The sequence below is a fragment of the Erpetoichthys calabaricus genome, chromosome 13 (genome assembly GCF_900747795.2).
Source record: "Erpetoichthys calabaricus chromosome 13, fErpCal1.3, whole genome shotgun sequence".
NCBI lineage: Eukaryota > Metazoa > Chordata > Cladistia > Polypteriformes > Polypteridae > Erpetoichthys > Erpetoichthys calabaricus.
In genome coordinates, this window is record NC_041406.2 from 19,721,854 (window position 1) to 19,744,460 (window position 22,607).

Sequence of the window (22,607 nt, forward strand, 5' to 3'; positions counted from 1 at the left end):
GAACCCCTCTTAATTCTTTGGATTTTTGTTTCTCATTGGCTGAGCTTTCAAAGTAGTAACTTCCTTTTAATATATGACATGCCTTATGGACACAATAGTATTTCAGCAGTGACATTAAGTTTATTGGATTAACAGAAAATATGCAATATGTATCATAACAAAATTAGACAGGTGCATAAATTTGGGTACCCCAACAGAGATATTACATCAATACTTAGTTGAGCCTCCTTTTGCAAATCTAACAGCCTCTAGACGCCTCCTATAGCCTTTGATGAGTGTCTGGATTCTGGATGGAGGTATTTCTGACTATTGTTCCATACAAAATCTCTCCAGTTCATTTTAATTTGATGGTTGCCAAGCATGGACAGCCTGCTTCAAATCATCCTATAGATTTTCGATGATATTCAAGTCAGGAGACTGTGACGGCCATTCCAGAACATTGTACTTCTCCCTCTGTATGAATGCCTTTGTAGATTTTGAACTGTGTTTTGGGTCATTGTCTTGTTGGAATATCCAACCCCTGCGTAACTTCAACTTTGTGACTGGTGCTTGAACATTATCCTGAAGAATTTGTTGATATTGGGTTGAATTCATCCGACCCATGACTTTAACAAGGGCCCCAGTCCCTGAACTAGCCACACAGCCACACAGCATGATGGAACCTCCACCAAATTTGACAGTAGGTAGCAGGTGCTTTTCTTGGAATGCAGTGTTCTTCTTCCGCCATCCAAAGCACTTTTTGTTATGACCAAATAACTCAATTTTTGTCTCATCAGTCCAAAGCACTTTGTTCCAAAATGAATCTGGCTTGTCTAAATGAGCATTTGCTTACAACAAGTGACTCTGTTTGTGGTGTGAGTGCAGAAAGGGCTTCTTTCTCATCACCCTGCCATACAGATGTTCTTTGTGCAAATTGTGCTGAATTGTAGAACGACGTACAGATACACCATCTGCAGCAAGATGTTCTTGCAGGTCTTTGGAGGTGATCTGTGGGTTGTCTGTAACCATTCTCACAATCCTGCGCATATGCCGCTCCTGTATTTTTCTTGGCCTGCCAGACCTGCTGGGTTTAACAGTAACTGTGCCTGTGGCCTTCCATTTCCTGATGACATTCCTTATAGTTGAAACTGACAGTTTAAACCTCTGAGATCGCTTTTTGTAGCCTTCCCCTAAACCATGAGACTGAACAATCTTTGTTTTCAGATCTTTTGAGAGTTGCTTTGAGGATCTCATGCTGTCACTCTTCAGAGGAGAGTCAAAGAGGAGCACAACTTGTAATTGACCACCTTAAATCCCTTTATATCTCATGATTGGACACACCTGTCTATGAAGTTCAAGGCTTAATGAGCTCATCCAACCAATTTGGTGTTGCAAGTAATCAGCATTGAGCAGTGACAGGCATTCAAATCAGCAAAATTACAAGGGGACCCAAATTTTTGTACAGCCATTTTTTCACATTTGATCTAATTTCATACAACTAAATACTGCTTCACTAAAAATCTTTGTTCGGAAAACACCGCAGTACTCAGATGTTCTAGGAAATGAAAGACATACCACTGTTATCTTTTTTTGTTGAAAGGAGAGTCAATTATTATGCAGGCTGAGAGGGGTTCCCAAACTTTTTCATATGACTGTATTTGTAATTTGCAGGGTTATATATAGTGATGAGTGTGGGGGGGGAACACGACACACCAAACACAATCTGAGAGACACAGGCCTCATTTTCGCTCACACAGTGCAGCACAGCAATATTATTCTTCTTCTGGGTACTAATCAGCTGTGGGATATGGCAGACAGCCAGACAACAACTCACTGTACCTGGGTCTATAAACACTAAGCATGACTCACGTACTGTAGGACCTGCTAGCAGGAGTGGTCACTACGCTAAGATGACTGTGGGGGGCATCAACTGATTCTGGAATTGAGTGTAGGTTCACCCTAGAAGTCAATGGCAGTAGAGGGCAAACACTTCTTTGAGTCTGCATATTATTAGGTATCAATCACTTCAATAGGAATTGTGAATAGACGTTTTATATTACATAGCCTGTCTTGGTTTTACTGGGTGCCAGACATCAACTAGTCAAAGAACACACACACTCACACACACACTCACACACACACACACACTCACACACACACTCACACACACACGCACACGCACACACGCACACACGCACATACGCACACGCACACACGCACACACACGCACACATACGCATACTTGTTTATATTGGTGTAGCAGACGGCCAGGGATCTTTCCCCACCGGGACACCTTGGAACCTGGAAGGACCGGAAGAGGGGCAATACCTCCCCATGGACGTAAGAGGGCAGCCCCCTGGATTCCATCTGGACCACGGAGCTGGGAAGCTCAGCCCTGTGGGGGTTCGTGGTCACCACCAGAGGGCTCCTGGATGGTTCCTGAGCCAAAGACAACAGCACTTCCACCACACCAGGAAGTGCTGCCGGAAGATCATCAGGGAGCACCTGAAGCAGATCCAGGGCAGGATAAAAGGGGCCGCCTCACTACATTCGGGGAGCTGGAGTTGGGAGGGAGAAGACAGAGCTTGTGAGAGAGGAGTGGAGGCGGCTGACGAGAAGCACAAAGCTACCGAGCCTTGTGGTTTCTGCACAATATTGTGTGTGTGCAGTAGTTCTAATAAATAGTGCGTGTTTTGGGGACAGCTGGAGTCCGTGTCTGTCTGTTGCCAGGCTGATCTTTCACAATTGGTCTAATGAAAAATCTCCAATTAACTCAACATGAACATTAAGGCACATGGGAATAAAACTGAGAAGATATAGAAAACCCACAGATAGAGTGATCAAGTTCTAAATTGAAATGGGGTCTCTGAAATCACTTATCTACTGTACTAATCACTGTTCATCATTAGTGGCAGAGGTGTCGGCTTGTTTATTATTTTTATTACACTGAGGATGGAGATGTGTGTCTGTCATGAAAATACTATACAAAAGATGTATAAACAAGCACAAAAGACAATGTTACTTATATACAATTTTTAAATTTTATTTTCCTACTTAGAGATGCTATAATCACCAGCTCCATCAACTCCCTTACCAGCTTTTTCTCTGGTTTTGTCATCTTTTCTTTCCTGGGATACATGTCTCAAAAACATAAAGTGGCTCTTGAGGAGGTAGCCACAGATGGTGAGTAAGATAAGAACAATTTAATTTTATTTCTATCATTGTAGCCCAATCAAACATACTGTGCACGCCAAAGCAAGAACCATTGCTAAAAATGTCTTCAGAAAAGCCTTTATGTCAGTAATTGAATATTAATTATTAGTATATTCCATGCAATGAAACAGTCATAGATGCATGTTTATATCTGTTGTTTTTTAACAAGCGAAAAGATTGTTTAATAAAAACAGATGATTCTGCTTGGTGTAGTGCTAGTAATCTGTACTTCTTACAAGGCAGCACCTTTTGTTGCTAAATAACATTTCATGCACCCTGCAACCTCACCTTCTTCTTGGTTTCATCCCTGAATTACGCATATAAGTAAAACATTATTTAAACAAGCTATTTGTTCTCACCAGCACAGAGGCACAGAGATTAGTACTGCTGCCTCAGTTTCATGGTACTCCGTTTGAATTTTGGCATGATTATAGTGAACAGAAACTGTGGTACTGGTTATTATCTTATTATCTAATTTTTACATACATAAGGCTGTGACGCGATGTGCCCTGAAAGGCACCAGTTAATGGAAGAATGTTGGAAACCTGAAATTTGGGTATAAATTGATTTTAACATTCTTTGAATTATAGTATGTTCCAAAACATAACTACAAGTATTCTATCAAAATTGTTGTGAATTCAGCTACCTTTCTTGACCAATCATAGTTATATAGTGCATATTACTTCATTCATACCTGTTGTTACTCTTATGAACAGAGACGAACTGACTTCCTACTCAATAAAAAAATCATTCTTTGCACCAAAAGATCTCGACTGCAATGGACTGATATCCCATCCAGGTCAGGATCCTGTCTTCCTCTCAAACTGAATTCGATAAGTAGCTATAAAAACTGATAGCAATGAATTTTTCATGCTTCATTGGCTTAATAATATACAAAACAATAATTTTAAAGTTCCAGACTTTACAAGATGCCTGGAATTCAGATAAACAATTTGCATTAAAAAATACAATTTTACTGAAGGGGGGCTGTTAAGAATATTACCATTTATATGTCTAATGAACTGTTAATCTTTCATTTTAATTATTTATTACTACACCTAGTGAGACACTCATTTACTTTGTTGTAAATTAAATAATGCATTTTCTTAATAGATTCACTTTGACTTCTCATTTTTTATATTATGTAATTATACTTTCATTTTCGCACTATACTAGATCCACTCTACAGTCAACACTCTGGGGTTTCTATCGAAGATTCAGTGACTTCAGTAAAGCTAAAGAACTGTCTGCCATATCTTAGGACCAGTGCAAAACCTCATCAAGAGGCAGTCCTCAACAATATGCCATCGTCTGTCTATTCCTGAACAGAGGCATAAATTGCCACCTATTGTGGTTTCAGTTTTCAGGATTCATTAGATAGATAGATACGCACACAGGGGTTTTATTAATGAGAATAGTGCAGCAGAGTGGAGACATTATGGGCAGGTCTAGCAGCAGAAAACTGTCAATCAAAGTTGACTTCAGTGAATTATATTGTTTATCGGACAACTTCGGCGAATCATGTTGTTCTCAGCACACATCAATCAAAAGTGAATTCGTCTAATTACCCCCGGTCTTGAGTTGTCCATCAACTTTAGCGATTTGTTGCATCTGTAAAGGTGAGGCCGGGCTAAAGGCGCCACTACACTACCAGCGTGTGGAGCAGGGCGTGTCACCCGTTTATTATGGGCAGAGTTAAACTTTTAACTTGACTCATGTTTAGCCAAGCCCCATTTTGCAAGCTGGAGCGGGAAGCACATGGGTTAAACGCATAGTACTCGGTACGGGATGGCACAAAAGTGAAGATTTGGAGCGCCTAATAGCTGAGGTAACGCTTTGGGATCACTTTGGGATCAATAAAGTTAGGGATCAGTCTGCAAATAATGTGCAATGGAAAAAATTCTCACTGAGCAAATTTATATGAAAACCTGTACAACTGCTTTTTTATGCACTGATGTTAGATAGATAGATAGATAGATAGATAGATAGATAGATAGATAGATAGATAGATAGATAGATAGATAGATAGATAGATAGATAGATAGATAGATAGATAGATAGATAGATAGATAGATAGATAGATAGATAGATAGATAGATAGATAGATAGATAGATAGATAGATAGATAGATACTTTATTAATCCCAAGGGGAAATTCACATACTCCAGCAGCAGAATACTGATAAAAAACAATGAATTAAAGAGTGATAACAATGCAGGTATAACAGACAGTAACTTTGTATAATGTTAACGTTTACACCCCCGGGTGGAATTGAAGAGTCGCATAGTGTGGGGGAGGAACGATCTCCTCAGTCTGTCAGTGGAGCAGGACGGTGACAGCAGTCTGTCGCTGAAGCTGCTCCTCTGTCTGGAGATGATCTTGTTTAGTGAATGCAGTGGATTCTCCATAATTGACAGGAGCCTGCTCAGTGCCCGTCGCTCTGCCACGGATGTCAAACTGTCCAGCTCCGTGCCTACAATAGAGCCTGCCTTCCTCACCAGTTTGTCCAGGTGTGAGGCGTCACTCTTCTTTATGATTCCTCCCCAGCACACCACTGTGTAGAAGAGGGCGCTCACCACAACCGTCTGATAGAACATCTGCAGCATCGTATTGCAGATGTTGAAGGACGCCAGCCTTCTAAGGAAGTATAGTCGGCTCTGTCCTCTCTTGCACAGAGCATCAGTATTGGCAGTCCAGTCCAATTTATCATCCAGCTGCACTCCCAGGTATTTATACTGTAAATAAGACTTTATAAGAAGCGATGAAAAACTGCGGAAAGTACAGAAATAAATAGCTCAAGTGCAGCGACAAGTCCATACTTCATACAAAGTTGAATAAATTGTCTTCAGTCACTGAAGTATGCTAATTCTCATAAATTTCGTTGCCAAGCAATAACATATGGATTACGGCCCCTAGGTACGTCAAGGTCTGTGTTTTAATTATTCACGAGTTCTTTTTTTGTTTCTCTTTTCCTTTTATGCAAAAAAGGTACTGGTCATTGTATGTACAGAATACAGGCATTAACAATACAGTGCCTATCAAAAGTATTCACTCCTGTGTTATTTTGTGCTATGGTTTATTTAATTAATATAGACCATTTTGCAGAGATCTGTTTTCACTTTGACATTACAGAGTCTTTTTATATTGATCAGTGTCAAAAAATTAAAATTAAATCCACTGTGAGTCAGTGATGTATAACAATAAAGTGTGAAATCTTCCAAGGGGGTGAATCATGTTTCCAGGCTCTGTAATAGTTGTTGGTTATTACTTTCCCTCTATCTTCCTCTGTACCATCTACATTTATTTTACTGTTACAGTACTATCATTGATGCCGTTTAAGACCCATAATAATATCAAAAAATATTTTCCTGGAAACATATTATTGCAGAGAAATACAATTAGGAAAACACATGCAGATACTGGGAGATCTTGAAAACTCCACATGGAAAACAACCTGGCAATGGATTTATGAAAAAAACAATAAAAATATAATTAGAATGTGAACTACAGGACTAAGTTTGTTATGTTACTGTTTTTTTCCCCACTACAATTCCTCTCCAGGGCCTGGACTCGTATTTATTATATACCCAGAAGCAATTGCTACCTTACCTGGGTCTTCCGTCTGGGCAGTAATCTTCTTCATAATGCTTCTGACCCTGGGAATCGACAGTGCTGTAAGTAGATTCTAAACAAGTCTTCAATAATAACATTATGTATAACGTAACCATTTTTTAACGTGGAGAATTTTAAGACTCTTTTTCAGTTATTTATTTCAATGGCATTTATTCAATATTTGACATGCTTACCATGCTTTTAAGCAAGAAAGGAGTTAGAAGTACGTCAAGATGCCATTTAAAACATGTATTTTCTTATATTTCAACCACAGAAAATTGTTTTGCTTAAGTGAAGGAGTTTTAAACTCAGTCCACAGTTGAGTGCCATGTGTTTACTTCAGTCAAGCAGTTTCTGGTTACTTTATTCCATAGAAGTGTTTCTTACTTGGGCTTCTTGTTGTGTATTTCTCTAACTCACAAGGTAGTTTTAAAGCTGAAAAGGACTGTAGGTTCCAAAACTTTTTCATAACTTACATTTAAATTCTTGATTAATTAGGCCTTTAACATCCCTATTTCAATTTGTTGTTGATAGGTATATACTGTAAATATCCTTCTATTACAAATGCTTGCATATGGGACTGCATGAAAGACAGATTCCTCAAATTTGAAATACGGTAGTAAGGTAGATTTTAACTTAGTTGTCACATCAATATTTTTCAAATAAAAAGTCATAGGCACTTTCACTGAAGGCAGTACACTGATACATTAGTTCGTGTTTTGACTCCTGCCTCAGCCACTTTCTTTGCGTAGCATGTGCTCTTTCTCAGTGTATGTGTATGTTCAGTCCAGGTAAACCAGTTTCTTCATTAATAATAGACAATACCCATGTAAGTGTGCAAAATACAACAGAATCATAAAGTATATACAGATTTAATTGTAGACAGAAACATCTGTAATTTCTGCCTATCAATCTATATTCAATAACCCATAATGAGAAAGTGAAAACATGTTTTTGGAAAGGTCTGCAAATTTATTAAAAATCAAAAATGGAAACCTTTCATTCATTGAAGTATTCAGGCCCTTAACGTAGCTGTTTGTAGAAGCCCCTTTGGTAGCAATTACAGCTTGGTAAGTCTCTACAGGCTTTGCACAACTGGATTTGGGCAGTTTACCCCAATCTTCCTGGCAACTCCCTATATGCTTTGTTAGATTTAACGGAATGTACATCTACACTACCATCTTCAGGTGTCTCCACACAGGTTCTATGGGAATTAAGTCTGGGCTTTGGCTTGGCCACTCAAGGACAGTCAGAGCCATTCTAATGTTACCTTGGCTGTATGCTTTGAGTCAATGTCGTGCTGAAATATGCCATTTACTCAAGAGTGGCTTCCATTTCTACCATAAACTCCTGATAGATAGATAGATAGATAGATAGATAGATAGATAGATAGATAGATAGATAGATAGATAGATAGATAGATAGATAGATAGATAGATAGATAGATAGATAGATAGATAGATAGATAGATAGATAGATAGATAGATAGATAGATAGATAGATAGATAGATAGATAGATAGATAGATAGATAATCCCAAGGGGAAATTCCCCTACTCCAGCAGCAGCATACTGATAAAGAAACAATATTAAATTAAAGAGTGATAACAATGCAGGTATACAGACAATAACTTTATATAATGTTAACGTTTACCCCCCTGGGTGGAACTGAAGAGTCGCATAGTGTGGGGGAGGAACGATCTCCTCAGTCTGTCAGTGGAGCAGGACGGTGACAGCAGTCTGTCGCTGAAGCTGCTCCTCTGTCTGGAGATGATCCTGTTCAGTGGATGCAGTGGATTCTCCATAATTGATAGGAGCCTGCTGAGCGCCTGTCGCTCTGCCATGGATGTCAAACTCTCCAGCTCCGTGCCTACAATAGAGCCTGCCTTCCTCACCAGTTTGTCCAGGTGTGAGGCGTCCTTCTTCTTTATGCTGCCTCCCCAGCACACCACCGCGTAGAACAGGGCGCACGCCACAACCGTCTGATAGAACATTTGCAGCATCTTATTGCAGATGTTGAAAGACGCCAACCTTCTAAGGAAGTATAGTCGGCTCTGTCCTCTCTTACACAGAGCATCAGTATTGGCAGTCCAGTCCAATTCATCATTCAGCTGCACTCCCAGGTATTTATAGGTCTGCACCCTCTGCACACAGTCACCTCTGATGATCACGGGGTCCAGGATGGGCCTGGGCCTCCTAAAATCCACCACCAGCTCCTTGGTTTTGCTGGTGTTCAGGTGTAGGTCACGCTAGACAGCGCTGCCTAATAACTAAGCAAGAGGGATAAGTAAATGCTGCAGTCATTGATTTCCCTTATCATCACAAATAAATATAGTAATCAGAAAATGTCTTAAAAATCTGAGTGAATAGTCTCTTACTCTAGTTATCATTCAGATATAAGAGAAACTTACTAGATGTGGAGGAAAAGATTGATATGGTTTATTATTGCAAAATCTTTCTTGTGAGATATAATCAATACACTGAGGATGATACAATACATTATCAGTATTTTTGTTACCCTTTTTGATATTTCAGTTTGACAAACAGTGCTAACTGTTGGTTTGCATTTGTTTTTAATACAACACATTGCTTTCATATCCTACCTGTTGGAATTAAAAAAACAAATCTTTTTATCAGTACATGTACATATTGAAATGCAGAAGAGTAGATAGACTATCACAAGTATGTAGTGGTGTAGCAGAAATGATTTTGCCAACCACTCAAACCCCATCTACTGTATGTTGTGCATTTAGGATCATTTTCACGTTCACAAAGTTACAGTGAAGAAGGACCTTGGTATGAAATAACTGTTTGAAAGCAGAATAGTGTTCAACACATTTATTAGGAACACACCTGGGTATTGTTGTGGAGAAATTTCAGAAAAAGTCTTCGGAAAGGCAGTCAGAATTTAAGACTTTATTGCACAGCATCAGAAAACAATTGCGGAGCACATAATAATAATAATATGAATAATTCATTACATTTATATAGCGAAAGCCTGTCTCAATTCATGAAGTGAGCCCCGAGTGTGCAGAGCGCCCCAGATATATTACAGTTCTTATCTCTAAATGCCCCCCTTCCAGACTAGGTTCCCAGCATCTACGGTGTGGAGGTTCCCATGATGTTTTCCCCACTCAGCACCTTTACCCATAACAATCACCTGGTGTCCCAGACCTTCTCATAACAATATTCTTGCCCCTTGAGACATCTCCATAACAGTCTTCTTTTCATAACAGTGATTTTGCTGGCGGGACATATTTGCCACCTGGCGATAAACATCACCTGATTACCCCTTCCTCTGTTTTTAAGGCCTAATCCTGGGCTGGTAATGTCTATGGCCTTTCAGTTGTTAATCAACTGCCAGATTAACAATTAAGTTGAGGAACACTTAAATAGAGATCAGGTGGAACCATGGATAAAAAACTAACTGGACTGCCTAATTAATAATTCAATAAATGATTACTTGTTGCACTAGCGTCCTGTAAGGCTAAGGGTAACATAATAGGCGGCTGTGCCAATGAGCGATAGCGCACAGCTTCATGCCTGAGAGACAAGAATAAAGACAAGCCTTTAAAAAATTGCTTCTTTAAACTCACTCATATGTACTACTATATCTTATTATTATCTATTATCACTAAGCTATCTAAAGAAATATTGCAAATGCTACTATAAAATATATATGTGCGTGCTAATATAGAAAGCCTATGAATGCAGGCAGCAGGACTGTTAAGTCGTGGCACACAGCTGCCCAGTGGTCTGACAGAGGCCAACCTGCTGCTTACGTCACGGCACATGTTCAGGAAAAGTCCCCAAGCTTTCAATAATCAACTCTTAAGTCCCTATAGTGTTCAAAACTAACTAATATAATAATACATTGTGTGTAATTTTATTGCCTAAGCCAGCGTTTCTCAGCCTTTAAGTATTTGCGACCCGAGATTTCATAACAGTTTTAATCGAGCCCCTAACATTTTTTTGAAAGGAGCCCACTAATACCAAGTTGTTCTTTTTTAATTAATGATATATCATAGATGCATTTTTATTATACCTACTTAACTTTTATCAACATTTATCTAACTCTATATTTATTTTTCTAGTATCAGAATGTAGTTTAAGTTCATTTGTTTTGGTTTCAATAGATGTATTTTTCATATTTTCGATTCTTGTTTTCTTTTTTTCACATCTTTGCTCCCCCCTTTTTGTTACTTCGCCCCCCACAGTTTGAGAACCACTGGCCTAAGCTATGAATGAACTCTAATGCTTCTCTTCTAAATGTCATTTAATTACTTATATATTTTATACGCTAGCTTAAGAGCTTACCCTTGACTCACACAGACAAAGGCCTTACATGCAGCTTGTTTAGTCTTAGAGCAGCTCTATTCCTGCAATGTTCACAACAAAGTTTGCCTGCTTGCTTCCTCAGAGAGCACGATGACCTCGTCTCACAGCTTGCCTTGCAGAAACTCAAAAACAAAGCAAGTATGAGGGACAGGCAGGCAACAAAACTAATGGTGACCTTTTAAAGTTGTTTCAGGCCTAAACTTTTCATAGCTAAGAGCACAAAACTAATAATAAAGCACATTGATCCCTAATCAAAATTCTCAACAGTATCAAGTTGAATAATCTACTGTGAAAATAGCTTAAGTTAATGGTCTAATAGTTACTGTATCTAATGACAAAATGTTAGTAGCCGCAATAATTTCAAATACATGTTACTAATATTTAAACCATTTTAAATATATAATATTGACAATATCATGGGGTTCCTGGGAATCATCTTTCTTATAATTTACTGTCAGTGATGACCAAAGCAGTGTCAAACTATTTTACTACAAACAGCTCTAATATAGAAACTTCAGGTAAAACAAAACTTTCAGTAATACATAGTGTGAAAACAGAAGCACATACTATGTACCCTACAAATTGTTGAAACATACAGATGGCCGACTCTTTAACACTCAATGCTACAGCATCAGACATGCCTGAAGAAGAGCCAGGCCCGGTTCTGCCGGTCGTGAAGGCGGCCGAACATAGAGGGTGGCCGCAGGCTCTGCGCGGGGCTCGTCTTTTCCCTTCGAATGTTGGTAACTTGCTTCAAAGAAAAACTTACTTAAGATCATCGATGTGCCAAGAGAGACTGAGTAATTTAACCCTAACCCTAACCCTAATTTGTCAGAAGAAATTAAATTAGATGGCATTATTGATGAACTTGCAAGTAAGAAACCAAGGAGAGTGCAATTTTAATTTAATTTTTTATTTAGTAGAATAATTATCCATCCATCCATTATCCAACCCACTATATCCTAACTACAGGGTCACGGGGGTCTGCTGGAACCAATTCCAGCGAACACAGGGCCCAAGGCAGGAAACAAACCCCGGGCAGGGCGCCAGCCCACGGCAGGGCACATACACATGCACACCCACACACCAAGCACACACTAGGGACAAGTTAGGATCGCCAATGCACCTAACCTAATGCCACTAGAGACTCTGCTCTGTTGGGCCCTTAAGCAAGGCCCTTAACCTGCAATTGCTGAGCGCTTTGAGTAGTGAGAAAAGCGCTATATAAATGCAAAGAATTATTATTATTATTATTAACCTGCATGTCTTTGGACTGTGGGAGGAAACCCACGCAGACATGGGGAGAACATGCAAACTCCACGCAGGGAGGACCCGGGAAGCGGACCCAGATCTCCTAACTGCGAGGCAGCAGTGCTACCCACTGCACCACTGTGCCGCCCTGGAATAATTATAATACATGTAATTTAATAATAAACGCTTACTTTTCTATTTGTTTTACTATATATGCATATTCATATTTTGTTTTCCTATAAATATCCTTCACAGGTGTGATGTGAAGAAATAGACTTTTGCTAAATTTTGTATTTGCAAGAATATGAGGCGACGTCTTTTTCAAGAAAATTAAGTCTATAATCGGCACTCGCTTTATTTTCAGAATTTTACTGATGAATTAATTAAACTTGTCGCCGATTCGTTATATACAGTACTGTGCAAAAGTTTTAGGCAGGTGTGACAAAATGCTGTAAACAAAGAATGCTTTCAGAAATATAAATAATGATTGTTTATTGTTATCAATTTTCAAAATGCAAAGTGAGCGAACAAAAAAAAAAATCTAAATCAAATCAATATTTGGTGTTATTACCTTTTGCCTTCAAACCAGCATCAATTCTTACAGGTCCACTTGCACAAAGTCAGGGATTTTGTAGGATTCTAGTCAGGTGTCTGATCAACCAATTCTACCAAACAGGTGCTAATGATCATCAATGTCACACGTAGGTTGAAACACAGTCATTAACTGAAACAGAAACAGCTGTGTAGGAGGCTTAAAACTGGGTGAGGAACAGCCAAACTCTGCTACCAAGGTGAGGTTGTGGAAGACAGTTTCATGTCATGGCAAGATTGAGCACAGCAACAAGACCCAAGGTAGTTATACTGCATCAGCAAGGTCTCTCCCAGACAAAGATTTCAAAGCAGACTGAAGTTTCAAGATGTGCTGCTCAAGCTCTTTTGAAGAAGCACAAAGAAACTGGCAACGTTGAGGATCGTAGACGCAGTGGTCGGCCAAGGAAACTTAGTGCGGCAGATGAAAGACACATCAAGCTTATTACCCTTTGAAATCGGAAGATGTCCAGCAGTGCCATCAGCTCAGAACTGGCAGGAACCAGTGGGACCCTGGTACACCCATCTACTGTCCGGAGAAGTCTGGCCAGAAGTGGTCTTCATGGAAGAGTTGCAGCCAAAAAGCCATACCTCCGACGTGGAAACAAGGCCAAGCGACTCAAGTATGTACAAAAACGTAGGAACTGGGGTGCAGAAAAATGGCAGCAGGTGCTCTGGACGGATGAGTCAAAATTTGAAATATTTGGCTGTAGCAGAAGGCAGTTTGTTCGTCGAAGGGCTGGAGAGTGGTACAATAATGAGTGTCTGCAGGCAACAGTGAAGCATGGTGGAGGTTCCTTGAACGTTTGGGGCTGCATTTCTGCAAATGGAGTTGGAGATTTGGTCAGGATTAATGGTGTTCTCAATGCTGAGAAATACAGGCAGATACTTATCCATCATGCAGTACCATCAGGGAGGCATATGATTGGCCCCAAATTTATTCTGCAGCAGGACAACGACCCCAAACATACAGCCAAAGTCATTAAGAACTATCTTCAGCGTAAAGAAGAACAAGAAGTCCTGGAAGTGATGGTATGGCCGCCACAGAGCCCTGATCTCAACATCATCGAGTGTGTCTGGGATTACATGAAGAGACAGAAGGATGTGAGGAAGCCTCCATCCACAGAAGATCTTTGGTTAGTTCTCCAAGATGTTTGGAACAACCTACCAGCCGTGTGCAAGTGTACCTAGAAAAATTGATGCTGTTTTGAAGGCAAAGGGTGGTCACACCAAATATTGATTTGATTTAGATTTCTCTTTTGTTCATTCACTGCATTTTGTTGATTGATGAAAATAAATGATTAACACTTCCATTTTTGAAAGCATTCTTTGTTTACAGCATTTTTTTCACACCTGCCTAAAACTTTTGCACAGTACTGTACGTAAGCCAAGTTTTCTTCTACCTACAAATAAATTTTCTTAAATTTTTTTTTTGACATTAAAGAAATTGCAAAAATTTTTAATTTTAAATACACTGGTTTAGAAAACGAGTGAAGGTATTATAGGGTGAGGGGGCAGCTGAAATTAAATGGCACGATGGCGGCTTTGCCTGTAGAACCGGGCCTGAAAAGAGCTAAGTACTGGGTAAGTTATGTGCACAAGAAAAGTAATTGGCCTCCGAACAAACTGTGAAATGCAATTCATGCGCCACAATCAAAGGATGTCGTAAAGTGCAAGGACACATCTGCACAGGCATTCACTTCTTCAGGTGGTCCACACGTAAAGGCTTGTCAGTTGTCGGTCTGCTGTTACTGTGCATTCAGCTTAACCTTTAGACACTCTTGCCAATGTTTAATTAAAGCTGTGTGATTTTTCATGGATTTCAATGATCATATATTACAGATCATTTTCTTGTTTTTAATTGTATTGTTGCAATGAAGTGCTTTGTGAGAGGTACTAAATAAAACAGCAAGGGTTTAACTGAAAAATTTGCAGCAAGAAGGAATAAATGAAGAATATGTACTTTTATTCTAAATTGACTACAAACTATTTCCATTTAATTTTTTTTTCTAATGAGTTTGCATTTTCAATTAACTACCCTTATTTTAATGTTAAAATTAGCATCAGAGAATACTCGAGTTACTCCATTGTAGCAGTCTTTACAGATAAACAGCTGAAAAAATGGTCATCAGCACTGGAAGTTTATACTAGAAGTGATAAAAGCATTTACTAAGGAAATAGTTGGTGTAACTTTAAAAAATAATTAGGCAAAATACATACATGTAAATGTCATATATATCTTCAGAAACTCCTTTTACATTATGTATGGTTTTCCCTTTTTTTTTCTTTTTAGATGGGTGGAATGGAGTCTGTTATCACGGGCCTGATTGATGAGTTTAAATTTTTGCATAAACATCGGGAGCTCTTCACTTTGTTTATTGTCCTGTCAACATTTTTGATTTCCCTCTTCTGCGTCACCAATGTAAGTTACTTTCTCTATATTGTCCTTAGTAGAAACAAGGGATATGCAGTAAAAATCACAAATGAACATTTTTAAACATTTTCTTAGAGTAGGACACATACAGTACATTATTTATTTAACGAGTGTGTTACTTGGCAGGAAAACAGAGCTCACAGACTATTTCAGGTTTTTATAATACTTTCAGAAAGAATGGAATCTATTTTTTTTAATTTTATTGATTTTATTGATTTGCCACAAAGCACAGAAAACTCCAGTTTCTGTATTACATCTCACCTGAAGAAGGGGCCTGAGTTGCCTCAAAAGCTGGCATGTTGTAATCTTTTAAGTTAGCCAATAAAAGGCGTCATCTTGCCTGACTTCTCACTAAATATCCTTTCCAGAAAAAAACTTTCTTTGCCCTCTTTTCATCACAAAACTACACATTCCTTATTATGAATTATTTTTTATTTTAATTGTATATAATCCTTTACTTCATTTTTGGAGACATCCATTTTTATATTTATCTGTTGTCAGAAAAACAACTACAGTATAAGACATTGAGAAGGGTTGGGGTAGGCACCCGTATAATTGCTCCTGGCTGCAAAACTTATTCAAAAACAAAGACATGTTCATTCAACTGAGTCCAAAACAGAACCAACTCTTCTGGAGACAAGATGGCGGCTTTAAAGGCCAGTAAAGGAAGTGATGTCATCAATACCAGAACCGGAAGTGACGTAATTGGCTGCCCCAGAGCCGGGCGGGATTTCCCTAGAATGGTCTGCAAAAGATCGAGAGGGAAAATTACTGCACTTCGCCACCCCCTGGTCTGGCATAGAATCACATGTATTTAAGCCCTTTAGTTGTCTCCTAAACACACGTGTGTGACACTGTACTTTACTGTGGTGTATGAAGTTTCACTCTACACCATACATATTAACAATCAGATTTGTATTGTATCAAGATATCTAAAAAACATGAATCAGTGCAATTGTTTTAAATAATTTTGGTATTTTTTTTATAATTGGTAAGACTACAAGGCCTGCAGTGGACTGGCACCCTGCCCGGGGTTTGTTCCTGCCTTGTGCCCTGTGTTGGCTGGGTTTAGCTCCAGCAGACCCCCGTGAACCTGTGTGAGGATATAGCGGGTTGGAGAATGACTGACTGACTGACTGACTGACTGACTGACTGAAGACTACTAGGCAAAGTGTTTTAATGAGTCAATTATGGGAATCACACTTATTGGTTAAGATACTGGACAGTAAACGTTAAGACTATAAGTCACACAGCCATTATCTATGGTTGCTTTTAAATTCAAGTTTCTGAGAAAGCGTAGACTCTATCCTTGCACTGAGGCACAAATCCATCCATCCATCCATCCTCTTCCGCTTATCCGAGGTCGGGTCGCGGGGGCAGCAGCTTGAGCAGAGATGCCCAGACTTCCCTCTCCCCGGCCACTTCTTCTAGCTCTTCCAGGGGAATCCCAAGGTGTTCCCAGGCCAGCCGAGAGACATAGTCCCTCCAGCGTGTCCTGGGTCTTCCCCGGGGCCTCCTCCCAGTTAGACGTGCCCGGAACACCTCACCAGGGAGGCGTCCAGGAGGCATCCTGATCAGATGCCCGAGCCACCCCATCTGACTCCTCTCGATGCGGAGGAGCAGCGGCTCTACTCTGAGCCCCTCCCGGATGACTGAGCTTCTCACCTTATCTTTAAGGGAAAGCCCAGACACCCAGCGGAGGAAACTCATTTCAGCCGCTTGTATTCGCGATCTCGTTCTTTCGGTCACTACCCATAGCTCATGACCATAGGTGAGGGTAAATAACATAGATCGACTGGTAAATTGAGAGCTTTGCCTTACGGCTCAGCTCCTTTTTCACCATGACAGACCGATGCAGAGCCCGCATCACTGCGGACGCTGCACCGATCCGCCTGTCGATCTCACGCTCCATTCTTCCCTCACTCGTGAACAAGACCCCGAGATACTTGAACTCCTCCACTTGGGGCAGGATCTCGCTACCAACCATGAGAGGGCACTCCACCCTTTTCTGGCTGAGGACCATGGTCTCGGATTTGGAGGTGCTGATTCCCATCCCAGCCGCTTCACACTCAGCTGCGAACCGATCCAGAGAGAGCTGAAGATCACGGCCTGATGAAGCAAACAGGACAACATCATCTGCAAAAAGCACAAATCAGGATAACAAATTTGAATTGGACACAAGTTTTTGCAAAATACAAATCATGTCAAAAGTCATGCTGGCCCAGTTTACAGCCAGTATTTCTAACTGCAGGATGTTGGTGAAACTCAGAATACACATCACAGTCGTACAAAGACAACGGAAAGATTAATGCACAAAACCAAAATAGACAGCCATCTAAATAAGGATCAAATCTACTGTAGGTAAAGGAAACCTCCTTTTGAGGGCAGACACTCTAACCATGCCTCCCCTCAAAAAATATCCTCCAATAATATATCACTTTTTGTTTTGAATACTTTCAAAGTTAAATGGCCATATTAAAAAAATAACTGTACAGTGTTTTTGCTGGCTTTTTTAAGCAGTTTTTGTCATAGAATTAAAAATAAAATACCCTTTTCAAACTTAAAGGATGAAAAATAAAATATTCACTATTAATGTTAAAGAAGCCATCCACCTCTAGTCATCTCAAATCATTTAAATGGAGGCAGCCGATAGGGTCTAAATTTGACCCCCTATCAGCAGGGGTCCTATGTAGCTATTCCAGAAGTATAAAGTCAGGTCTACAATGCCTTCTGTTCTTTGCATGTTTAAACATGACATTTACAATAAAGTATTTAATGTTTTGAACCCAACTGGGAACCCTCCGTTAATGTACACGAAAAGAACAGAGGTCAAAACATATTATTATGAGAAGTGACATTTCAGTTGTTTTTGCAAAAAGGCTTTATGTAAAAGTAGTCTACAGCAAAAAAGTCAGTGGCCAAACAGGCTAAAACACCAATTTGAAGTGACAGTGTTGGGCCATCATGTACTACCTGACCAGATTGTTCATTCTGTGATGTAGAATCTACCAGCACCCCAAATCCTACAAGATGGGAACATCACTATTCTCCATCTACGTATGTAGTCAATAAACCATACTTCTCAGGCACCAATTTAATTTCTGGGAATTGAGGAAGCTACAGAATACAAGAGAAAGACCAAAGCAAAGGGACAGGAGTTTGACGATCTTCTCATCAGACCTTCTACTAATGCAAGGAATCTTGGTGTCATTTTTGATGCCTCCCTTTCTTATTCCAACCACATAAACCACATTAAAAAACATTTACTTGCCCCATCCATCCATCCATCCATTGTCTCCCACTTATCCGAGGTCGGGTCGCGGGGGCAGCAGCTTGAGCAGAGATGCCCAGACTTCCCTCTCCCCAGCCACTTCTTCTAGCTCTTCCGGGAGAATCCCAAGGCGTTCCCAGGCCAGTCGAGAAACATAGTCCCTCCAGCGTGTCCTGGGTCTTCCCCGGGGCCTCCTCCCAGTTAGACGTGCCCGGAACACCTCACCAGGGAGGCGTCCAGGAGGCATCCTGATCAGATGCCCGAGCCACCTCATCTGACTCCTCTCGATGCGGAGGAGCAGCGGCTCTACTCTGAGGCCCTCCCGGATAACTGAGCTTCTCACCCTATCTTTAAGGGAAAGCCCAGACACCCTGCGGAGGAAACTCATTTCAGCCTCTTGTATTCGCAATCTCGTTCCTTCGGTCACTACTCATAGCTCATGACCATAGGTGAGGGTAGGAACATAGATCGACTGGTAAATTGAGAGCTTCGCCTTGCAGCTCAGCTCCTTTTTCACCACGACAGACCGATGCAGCGCCCGCATTACTGCGGATGCCACACCGATCCGCCTGTTGATCTCACGCTCCATTCTTCCCTCACTCGTGAACAAGACCCCGAGATACTTGAACTCCTCCACTTGGGGCAGGATTTCGCTACCAACCCTGAGAGGGCACTCCACCCTTTTCTGGCTGAGGACCATGGTCTCGGATTTGGAGGTGCTGATTCTCATCCCAGCCGCTTCACACTCGGCTGCGAACCGATCCAGAGAGAGCTGAAGATCACGGCCCGATGAAGCAAACAGGACAACATCATCTGCAAAAAGCAGTGACCCAATCCTGAGCCCACCAAACCGGACCCCCTCAACGCCCTGGCTGCGCCTAGAAATTCTGTCCATAAAAGTTATGAACAGAATCGGTGACAAAGGGCAGCCCTGGCGGAATCCAACTGTCACTGGTTGGGCAAACTCCCATGCACCCTCCAGGACCCTGCTAAGGGTATAGAGCTGGTCCACTGTTCCGTGACCAGGACGAAAACCACACTGTTCCTCCTGAATCCGAGGCTCGACTATCCGACGGACCCTCCTCTCCAGGACCCCTGAATAGACTTTTCCAGGGAGGCTGAGGAGTGTGATCCCTCTGTAGTTGGAACACACCTTCCGATCCCCCTTCTTAAAGAGGGGGACCACCACCCCGGTCTGCCAATCCAGAGGCACTGTCCCTGATGTCCATGCGATGTTGCAGAGGCGTGTCAACCAAGACAGTCCTACAACATCCAGAGCCTTGAGGAACTCCGGGCGTATCTAATCCACCCCCGAAGCCCTGCCAACAAGGAGTTTTTTGACCACCTCGGTGACCTCAGTCCCAGAGATGGGGGAGCCCACCTCTGAGTCCCCAGGCTCTGCTTCCTCATTGGAAGGCATGTTAATGGGATTGAGGAGGTCTTCGAAGTACTCCCCCCACCGACCCACAACGTCCCGAGTCGAGGTCAGCAGCGCACCATCCCCACCATATACAGTGTTGACATTGCACTGCTTCCCCTTCCTGAGACGCCGGATGGTGGACCAGAATATCCTTGAAGCCGTCCGAAAGTCGTTCTCCATGGCCTCCCCAAACTCCTCCCACGCCCGAGTTTTTGCCTCAGCAACCACCAAAGCCGCATTCCGCTTGGCCTGCCGGTACTTATCAGCTGCCTCCAGGGTCCCACAGGACAAAAGGGTCCGGTAGGACTCCTTCTTCAGCTTGACGGCATCCTTCACTGCCGGTGTCCACCAACGGGTTCGGGGATTGCCGCCACGACAGGCACCGACCACCTTACGGCCACAGCTCCGGTCAGCTGCCTCAACAATAGAGGCATGGAACATGGCCCATTCGGACTCAATGTCCCCCACCTCCCTCAGGATGTGGTCGAAGTTCTGCCGGAGGTGGGAGTTGAAGCTACTTCTGACAGGGGGCTCTGCCAGACGTTCCCAGCAGACCCTCACAACACGTTTGGGCCTACCAGGCCTGACCGGCATCCTCCCCCACCATCGAAGCCAACTCACCACCAGGTGGTGATCAGTTGACAGCTCCGCCCCTCTCTTCACCCGAGTGTCCAAGACATGTGGCCGCAAGTCCGACGACATGACCACAAAGTCGATCATCGAACTGAGGCCTAGGGTGTCCTGGTGCCAAGTGCACATATGAACACCCCTATGCTTGAACATGGTGTTCGTTATGGACAATCCGTGACGAGCACAGAAGTCCAATAACAAAACACCACTCAGGTTCAGATCGGGGGGGCCATTCCTCCCAATCACGCCCTTCCAGATCTCACTGTCATTGCCCACGTGAGCATTGAAGTCTCCCAGCAGAACGAGGGAGTCCCCAGAAGGTATGCCCTCTAGCACCCCCTCCAGGGACTCCAAAAAGGGTGGGTACTCCGAACTGCTGTTCGGCGCATACGCACAAACAACAGTTAGGACCCGTCCCCCCACCCGAAGGCGAAGGGAGGCTACCCTCTCGTCCACCGGGGTAAACCCCAATGTACAGACTCCAAGTCGGGGGGCAATAAGTATACCCACACCCGCTCGGCGCTTCTCACCGGGGGCAACTCCAGAATGGTACAGAGTCCAGCCCCTCTCAAGGAGATTGGTTCCAGAGTCCAAGCTGTGTGTCGAGGTGAGTCCGACTATATCTAGCTGGAACCTTTCAACTTCACGCACTAGCTCAGGCTCCTTCCCCTTCAGAGAGGTGACATTCCACGTCCCAAGAGCCAGCTTCTGTAGCCGAGGATCGGACCGCCAAGGTCCCCGCCTTCGGCCACCACCCAACTCACACTGCACCCGACCTCCTTGGCCTCTCCCATAGGTGGTGAGCCCATGGGAAGGGGGACCCACGTTACCTCTTCGGGCTGTGCCCGGCCGAGCCCCATGGGTGCAGGCCCGGCCACCAGGCACTCGCCATCGAGCCCCACCTCCAGGCCTGGCTCCAGAGTGGGGCCCCGGTGACCTGCGTCCGGGCAAGGGAAAACGCCGTCCAAAATTGTTTTTCATCATAGGAGGTTTGTTTAACCGCTCTTTGTCTCATCCCTCACCTAGGACCAGTTTGCCTTGGGTGGCCCTACCAGGGGCATAAAGCCCCGGACAACAGAGCTCCTAGGATCATTGGGACATGCAAACCCCTCCACCACGATAAGGTGGCGGTTAAAGGAGGGGTTTGTTTACTTGCCCCTCCGTGACATATCCTGTGTTCACTCATTCCTCTCCGTTTCTAATGCTGAGAAACTTGTCCGTGCTTTTATCACATCCCAAATTGATTATTTTAACTTTGTGCTGTCTGGTGCCCCTTCTAATCTTATATCACAGCTCCAGTTGATTCAAAACTCTGCTGCAAGAATCCTTACATAAATACGGAAAGAGTGAGCACATAACACCCATCCTGATTTGCCTTCACTGGCTCCCTGTGTCTTACAGGATCAAATATAAAATTCTATTAATCACCTACAAAGCTATAATGGCCTTGCACCGGACTACATCAGTGACCTTCTCCATCACTAGGCTCCTGTTCACCTACTAAGGTCCTCTCTGATTCTGGCAATCTTGTTGTGCCCCACACTAACCTGCACTCAATGGGTGGCAGGTTCCTCAGCTGTATAGCACCCAGACTTTGGAATGACCACCCGAAATTACTTAGATCAGCTCAGGCACAGACATCAGTGACAGCAACTTTGAGAAGGGCATGAAATAAATGAACCCATTCTGACATCTGAAGGAGCCAGGGGGTGATTGAGTGATGAGGTGTACTATGCTAACTGTGTAGGGGTGTTGTGCTCAGGTTACCCGCAGCTGGTATCTTTACCTTGAGCCTGAGGTATCGATGGTCATAGACTGAGATGGACAAAGGTGAATGAGAACATAAAACAACAAGGGATAGTGCAGAGTGCAT

The 22,607-nt window shown here is 42.4% G+C and overlaps 1 protein-coding gene across 1 annotated transcript in view; it reads left to right on the top strand.

Annotated features, from left to right (window-relative positions):
* The window catches only part of slc6a3 (solute carrier family 6 member 3), a 119,255-nt gene that overhangs the window by 63,148 nt on the left and 33,500 nt on the right, over positions 1-22,607 (top strand). Inside the window, exons 7-9 of the mRNA XM_051935692.1 lie at positions 3,038-3,162; positions 6,754-6,866; positions 15,273-15,401. Of these exons, the coding sequence (XP_051791652.1) occupies positions 3,038-3,162; positions 6,754-6,866; positions 15,273-15,401 (367 nt within the window). The remainder of the gene's footprint in view (positions 1-3,037; positions 3,163-6,753; positions 6,867-15,272; positions 15,402-22,607) is intronic.